Source organism: Diplotaxodon limnothrissa, linkage group LG20 (genome assembly GCF_057381915.1).
Source record: "Diplotaxodon limnothrissa isolate DT_005_m linkage group LG20, D_limnothrissa_male_GT1.1, whole genome shotgun sequence".
NCBI lineage: Eukaryota > Metazoa > Chordata > Actinopteri > Cichliformes > Cichlidae > Diplotaxodon > Diplotaxodon limnothrissa.
In genome coordinates, this window is record NC_140615.1 from 16,170,552 (window position 1) to 16,178,567 (window position 8,016).

At 43.0% G+C, this 8,016-nt stretch overlaps 1 protein-coding gene across 6 annotated transcripts in view; it reads left to right on the forward strand.

The window, feature by feature from the left end:
* The window catches only part of tns2a (tensin 2a), a 63,402-nt gene extending 56,602 nt beyond the window's left edge, over positions 1 to 6,800 (forward strand). For 5 of the 6 annotated variants that reach the window (XM_085343995.1, XM_085343997.1, XM_085343999.1 and 2 more), the window contains 7 exons: positions 30 to 125; positions 221 to 298; positions 408 to 485; positions 2,069 to 2,237; positions 2,323 to 2,391; positions 2,684 to 2,713; positions 3,024 to 6,800. In XM_085343995.1, the coding sequence (XP_085200121.1) occupies positions 30 to 125; positions 221 to 298; positions 408 to 485; positions 2,069 to 2,237; positions 2,323 to 2,391; positions 2,684 to 2,713; positions 3,024 to 3,162 (659 nt within the window). In that variant the 3' untranslated portion in view covers positions 3,163 to 6,800. The remainder of the gene's footprint in view (positions 1 to 29; positions 126 to 220; positions 299 to 407; positions 486 to 2,068; positions 2,238 to 2,322; positions 2,392 to 2,683; positions 2,714 to 3,023) is intronic. The other variant, XM_085343996.1, reaches the window with a different exon arrangement.
* Positions 6,801 to 8,016: the final 1,216 nt, after the last annotated feature.

An 8,016-nucleotide genomic window follows, 5' to 3' on the forward strand; every position in this document is an offset into this window, starting at 1 on the left:
TATAACTTTTTATGAATCTGGTTTTACAGTGAGCGACCCTCTGGAGCAGCTGGTGAGACATTTTCTGATTGAAACTAGTCCTCGAGGAGTGAAGATTAAAGGCTGTCAGAACGAGCCCTACTTTGGTACGTTTCATTCCATCTATTTCCAGTTAGAAATGGGCATTCCTGTGCACCTTGCTGTCTCAGATCTATTAATGATTTCCTCTGTTTTTTCACAGGGAGTCTGTCTGCACTCGTTTACCAGCACTCCATCACACCCATCTCTTTGCCCTGTGCTCTTAAAATCCTTGAGAAGGGTAATGGAATATTTGAAGGCCACACAGGCCTTCAAATAAATAAATCATGTGTTTCAAGGTATTTTGTAATCTATCAGATATAATTCATGGTTTATCTGTCTGTTGTCAGATCTCATAGGAGAGGTGCAGGAGGTTCAACCAGTCAGTAACATCAGCACAGCTGCTGACCTGCTGAAGCAGGGAGCCGGTAAGTTCTCTCTTTCTCTATTCCTGAAACACACTGTGTTATGTATTCATGTATGAACAGTTAAGTGCAAAGGAAGACTCTTAAAGTTTAAATCTTATTTTTTAGATTACAAAATAAGTACCAAATTGGTACTTTTTTTCTTTCCTATAACGTCACATTTTTTAGTTTTCAGTTTCTAAAACCTTTGCACAGGTCAAATAATAGGAAACTGATGCAATACTGGACATAAAGCCTGGCTGAGAAATGATGTAACATGCAAGGAATAGATGCACCAGAGAAAATGCAAGCACTTCTGTCCGGTTTAAAAAAAGAGGAAGCCAAAGAGGAAGTGCCAAACAGTCGACCAGTAACTAACGGCTGTCGAAGAAAATTCGCCTTGATCATTGTTCCTCAATAAGAATGCTCTGCATGCTGCCGAATCATCATATTACTCAAACTGTACACAAGCTATTCAAGCCCACAGAAACTACTTCTCATCTCGCCTCCATGACACAGTGTGCAGTATTCCAGAATTTATTCTCCAGTAATATTTCCAACATCCATTTTCAGCTGAATTCTTCTCGAACCCACTGTAACATCTCAACTCCAGCCCTGCTTAGTTAATAACAGCCTCTGAGCTGAGTACTGAAACAGCTCTTAAACGACCTCCTCATATCTGATGCTGGCCTTCTCAGCATCCTCCTTTACCTCAGAGATGCTTTTGACACCACATCGTGTCGTCTTCTGTTAGAACGACTGGCTAACACTGGATTTAGTGACGCAGCCCTTCAGTGGTTTACAGTTTGTTCAAGGCTAGACTGTTCACTCTCCATCAGCCTGAGTCACACAGGGATCAGTGCTGGGACCCCTGCTATTTATAACTCATCCTCTCAGAAATATCTTACATCACTTTGGTTTACAGTTTCATTTTTATGCAGATGACACACAACTGTATTGGTCTATAAAACCCAGAACTTGTTTTCCCCTTACTATCCTCACCTCCTGCCTACAGGGCATCACCACTAGGATGATGGTTCAAATTCAGTGGCAATAAAAGTGACATTACCACCCATTTTCATCCAGTGTTGGGTCCCCATTCCTCAATGGATCCAAAAGAAGATTTTGCTTCTCGTTTTCAAATGTCTCAGTGACTTGGCACTGCCATACCTTTCAGACCTCCTTCATCCTTACACTCCTTCTGCTCAGCTTCAGCTGCTCTTCTCACTGCTCCTCGCTTCAGATTTAAGACCACGGGTGTCAGAGCCTTTAACTGTGCTGCGCCTCATCTTTGGAACTGATTCACAACAAAACCTTCGTTTTCTCATTAGCATATTGGCTATAATCATGTATGTTTTACAATCATATTATTCCTGGATTTAATTGCTGTTCCTTGAATGGACACTTGAGTGTGCTTCCAAAAGTCTGCCATGTTAAAATGCCCGACTTTACTCCAGAAACGAGCAGGCGGTGATGGCTGTGAAGCTAAGGGACAGGTTTCAAAATGCATTTCCATAAACCAGTGATGTCACGATGTCTTCTATACGTCCATTGTTCGTATAAAGTCTGTGGTCAACACGCTGACCTCTCTGTCCTTCTTCCCTCAGCCTGTAACGTCCTCTATCTGAACTCTGTGGAAACAGAGTCCCTGACGGGCCCCCAGGCCATTGCCAAGGCAACAGATGCCACATTGGGTCGTAGCCCGCGTCCTGCTGCCACAGTCGTCCAGTTCAAAGTGACATCACAGGGTATCACGCTGACCGACAACCAGCGCAGGTAAGAGATTCCCCCCTGGATTCTTATTTTTAGAAAACTATTTACATTAATTTTGGCACTTCTTTACACGTCTGTCTTCTTCCAGAGTTTTCTTCAGGAGACATTACGCAGTGAACAGTGTGACCTTCAGCAGCATCGATCCAAAGGACAGGAGGTGGGAAACTCAGAAGAAAAAGACATCTTTGTGTCTTGTAGCCTTAGTTAGTACTGTCGCTAATGAACAGATCACTGCATCATGATCATTCATTGCATTCGTTGCCTTGAGTCCTCGCGTGAGTCTGTACCCGTGTGGGGCTAATGAATGTGCGTGAGCGTCCACGAGAGACGCGAGCATGCGGACTGCGGCCGAGGCTGCGGATGCATCAGCTTGTTTGGCAGCTCTGCCTGTGTGAATGTGCACGCCTGAGTCTTCTGTCTCTCTCTCTTTGTCTGTCTCTTGGATTTAGGTGGACTAACTCAGACAACACAACTGTTAAGTAAGTGCTCTGTTTGTGTTTTAAAGGCTGACAGGAAGTATAGACGTGTGTATGCCGCTGCATGGCATCAAACTGTGTGTGCATCTTGGCAAAATTTATCCTGCAAACTTTTGATGATTTAATTAGTAAATTATAAGTCCTACATGATCACGCCATACGTTACACTAATTGTTTCATGGTAGTTTTACGCAGTAGGCTGTCACAGACTGGACAAACTCAAGAGTCTTTGTGTGATTGCCTTTGCTTCTCTTTTTGTTGTCTCTTCCTTTTTTCACATCCTCTCTTTTTTTCTCCACCCTTCCCATCTCAGGGTGTTTGGTTTTGTCGCTAAGAAGCCCGGCAGCACGGCAGAGAACGTCTGCCACTTATTTGCTGAGTTGGACCCCGACCAACCTGCTTCTGCCATCGTCAACTTCATCAACAAGGTCATGCTGTCTCAGCGCCGATAGAGGGAGACAAAGAGAGGAAAACACTCTGAGAAAGAGGCATGGGCAACATATACAGTCACCCTGCCAAGGCCGTTACTGTTCATTTATGACTAGGGATGGGTATTGATAAGATTTTCACGACTCCGATTCCATTTTCGATTCTGTTTAACGATTCGATTCTTTATCAATTCTCTTATCGATTCTTTTTAAAAAAGGAGAACACTAAGGTCGATTAGCTTAGAACTTTGTTTTATATCTTCTCTTTGAACAAGGTAGAAATTTAGGAGTAACGTGGCCTTACAAACCCAACAGTGAGCTCTTAAGAGATCCACAGCCTGCAGCTCTTCAATGGGGTGTCACAGGGTCCCCAGGAAAAAAAATGTAAATGTAAAATAATAAAATAAATATTCTTCTGTAGCAATAACAAAGTGTAACATAAATTATTCTGTAGCAATTACACAAGAATATCCAGTAATGTCCCTGCCTACAATTAAACACATTCACTTACCGAAAATCGGGGCATCTGCTGTGGCAGCCTTTTACCACAAACTTAGACGAATGTCACCGAGCAGTGACTATCCTGGCCTGAAAGGAGACGCTACCGGTAGACTGCAGCGAGAACTACCAGCATCTGAGCCAGACTCTGTCTGTCTGTCTCATCATGGTCACTAAACGCACAGTAATGGCAGGTTTTGTAATAAGGCAGATCGCGCTAACATAATATGCACTGTTAGTTGATTATTTACCTGCCGCATTAACGGGAGAGGACGTGCAAACGTTACTGCTGCTGCTGGGTTGAGATTCACGAGTCCGGAGCGGAATTAAAAACACGACATTCATTTAAGGTCATCGCGTGTTTTGTGAGCAAATGCTTTTGTATATTCATAGTGTTTCCTCCCTTAAATGAAATATCTACTTTGCAAGTATTGCAAGTTGCCCTGTTGTCATCCGTTCTCGTAAAGTATAATCAAACTTTTGAGCGTTTGAGCCGCCGTGTTTCCTGCCAGCTAAATGACGCTCCGCAACGTGGTGACGTCCTTCGGGACGACTGGAATCGATAAAGGAATCGTTTGCAAAAATGGCAAACAATTCCAAGGAATTGAAACAGTGGGAACCGGTTCTCAACAAGAACCGGGTTACGATACCCATCCCTATTTATGACTCTGTGCCTTTGTGATGAGGAATGTTGTTGAGTGTTTAAAGCCAACTTAAAATCAGTGTGAGATCCCTTCTGGTTGTTTATTTGTTTCTTTTACAAGCCATGATGTACAGTGTCACAACTCCAAGTTTGAGGAGGCTTCAGAGGAAATGGCTTTCCAACAAAGCAAACAAGCATCTACCAAGGGCTGCTATCACGAAGCAAGCTACCTTTAGGTTTGCACTATCACAAAGTCGGCTCACTTTTACCTGTCTTAGGTTTTTTGTAGCTACAAGTGGCCTATTTGACCTACACAGAAGCAGCCGAAACAGGGCTCCAGAGTCCAGAGGCCCTGGGTCACATTTGTCTTTTGTATCCCATATATGGACCTTGAGGTGAGAGGACTAGTGTTGTGAAGCCTCATTTAGACAATACTTGGATAAGAGGACAGAGGATACTCCACGTCCATAGGCTTATTACTTCTCAGTCATAAGACTGAGCCCAGAAAAGTATGCCCTGCTTTATCACCTGTTTCACTCTAAATAGTACCGTAATTTACAAAATGAAAATTATTGCAGGAGAGCTAAAATTTCCAACTGATATCACAAACCTGTAAGGGAATTTCAATTCTGTACCAAATCACAACAGCAGTCACCTCAAGGCGCGTTATATGGTAAAGAGCCTACAATAATTCAGAGGAAACCCAACAATCAAACCAACCCTGTGAGGCAGCAACTTGGCAACAGTGGGAAGGAAAAATTCACTTTTAACAGGAAGAAACCTCCGGCAGAACCAGGTTCAGAGAGGGGCAGCCGTCTGCTGCGACCAGTTGGGGGTGATAGGACAAAAGAAACTCTGTTGAACGTTCACTGAGCTCTTGAATCAAGGCAGAGGAAGGGTCGGTTTCTCTAAGAGTTGTATATTTGAATCTGATGTTCGCCCCCTACTGGCCATGAGAGAGAATACAAGTTTAAAGTCCATCTGGATTGTCCAAGTCCTCTTTTTTTTAATACAATCTATGGTACCTCGGTTTCATTAAGGAGCATTAATAGGTTCTCAAGGCTTTCATAAGAGCATCTTATTCCATTGTACTAATCAAATTATTTGTTTTATGTTAGGGGAGGTCTCACTGTTTCCTTTATGTTGCCATGAAGTCCTCCATGGTTGAATACCATCTAAAGACTTTTTTTTGCCATTTAGCCTTGATAATTGCAGAAATACACATGGATACAAACCATTTTATAACTGGCTTGTAATTGGCCTCTCCTTTCCTGCTCTATGATGAATAGACGGGAAACCAGATTTAGCTGAGCTGGCTGATAATGAGCTTCATGACTGTGGGTATCCAGGCTCACTGAACCCTGTCAGAATGTCTTTGTTGGTCCAGGCCCGTTTTAATGGTTAAGCAGAGCTTTTATGACCTCAGTCCTGCCAGTTTCCAGTAAACCAGTGACAGCGCTGAAGTGCTGCAAACGGCTTTGTGGTAGCAGTTACAAAGACGATGCGTGCTTGCACCAGTATAGGCTGTAAAAGCTTAAGGAAGGTCACCATTCAAATATAATGATTTCCTTTAAAAATGACTGGTGTTCATATTTTGTACTGATACAAAAGCATGTATTTTTTTCTTTGTTAAACCATGACCAAAGCCCTGATGATGTAATTTACTCTCTGTATCTTTGAGATGTTCAGGTGTTCACATGTATGTACAGCACATTTACAGTCACGCCTGCCTTCAGTAGCTCGTTTATCAGTGTAATCAGAAATTGACAATCGTGGGTTTTTGTTTTTCGTTTTGTTTTCCACTCATACACTTCTAGTAAAGCAGACAGAGGAATAACTAATGAAAGGAAAAAGGAATGTGAGGTTTTTTACCTTTTAACAAGTGTATGTGTTAGGGAGAGGCGTGTGTGTGTGCGTTGAGAGTGTTCAGGTAAATATGCGGGCAGGTATTGTTACGTCCACTGTTAAAGACTTGTATGTGAAAAGGGGAAAAAGCTAGTTGTGGGAGGACGTATAGGATATAAGCACACCATTGCCGTGAAATGCTTGCTGGGTTTTTTACTTTTAGGTTTTTTTTGGGGGGGGGGTTGTCCCCCACCCCTCCAACTGCTTCATGTCATGACCAAAGGCAGTATAAAAGTTATTCACACAAATATGTAACAAAGAGAAGACACACACACATAAGACAGTGACCTAAAGAAAGATGTACTTAACCAAAGATGAAGCACTCCTGTATTAATAAGCTTTTTATCAGTTATATTTTTGTACTTATTGCTTCTTTTATTTTTACTATGCATTTATTTAGTGTGTTGCCTTGTTTGGTAGAGGAAAAAAACACTACTTGTATTACAGCGATAATATATTGTGGTCTGTTGATCTATTATGTAGTAATATATTTTCACATGCAGCTATAGGACAGTGTATAAGATATAAAACAGAAACATGTTTGTCTGGAAAGGTTATTACGCTCTTTTTATATGGAAGAAGATGAAGAATAGAATTAAACTGAAGTGATGTGGTACCCGAACTCTCCTTGTGTCACTCGTTATTTCAGTCATGACTGCTGTACTCAAGATTATTCCCATGAGCAGATGTAATATGATATTGGCCCAACATTTCCAGGATTTCAGGGGCCCAATCACGTTGGACACCCAGTGTTGATCTGTGGGACCAACAGGCAGCGCTTAGATCTGGGCTTCAACACTTCTGGGAAGGCTTTCCACAACATTTAGGAATTTCTGACCATTCTTCCAGAAGTCCATTTGTGAGTCAGACACTGTTGATGTGGTTTGCAGTTTCCACTCTAATTCATCCCAAAGGGATTCACTCAGGTTGAGGTCAGGACTCTGTGCAGGCCAGTCACGTTCCTCCACACCAACTCACTCATCTGTGGGTTTTTTTGGGGGGTTTTTGTGCTTACTGCACTGCACTGGTGTGCAGTCATGTTGGAACAGGCAGCGGACTCCCCAAACTGTTCCCATGTGGCATTGTCCAAAATGTCTTGGTATGCTGACCAATAAGAGTTCCTTTCACTGGAATAAGGGGCTCAAGCGCAGCTCCTAAAATACAACCCCACAACACCAGACTTTACACCCGGCACGGTGCAGTCAGACCAGTACTGTTCCCCTGGCAACCAAACCCAGACCAGTCCATCAGATTGCCAGATGGAGAAGTGTGAGTCATCTCTTCAGAGAAAACAATTCCACTGTTCTGGAGTCCAGTGGCGGAGTGCTTTACATCACTGCATCCGACGCTTTGCCTTGCTGCTTGGCCATGGAAACCCACTCCATGAAGCTATCTGTACACTATTCCTGAGCTATTCTGAAGGCCACATGAAATTTGGAGGTCTGTAGTGATTGAGTCTGCAGAAAGCAGGTGGCCCCTGCCCAGTATGTGCCTCAGCATCAGCTGACCCTGCTGTCATTTTACGTGGCCTACCACTTTGTGCCTGAGGTGCTGTTGTTCCCAGTTGCCTCCACTTTATTATAATACCACTAACAGCTGACTGTAGAATATTTAGTAGTGAGTAAATTTCATAATTGGACTTGTTGCACAGGTGGCATCCCATCACGGTACCACGCTGGAATTCACTGAGCTCCTGAGAGAGACCCATTCCTGCACAAGTGTTTGCAGAAGCAGTCTGCATGCTTGCTGCTTGATTTTATATACCTTTGCCCAAGAAAGTGACCGGAACACCTGAATTCAATGATTTGGATGGTTGAGTGAATACGTTGGGC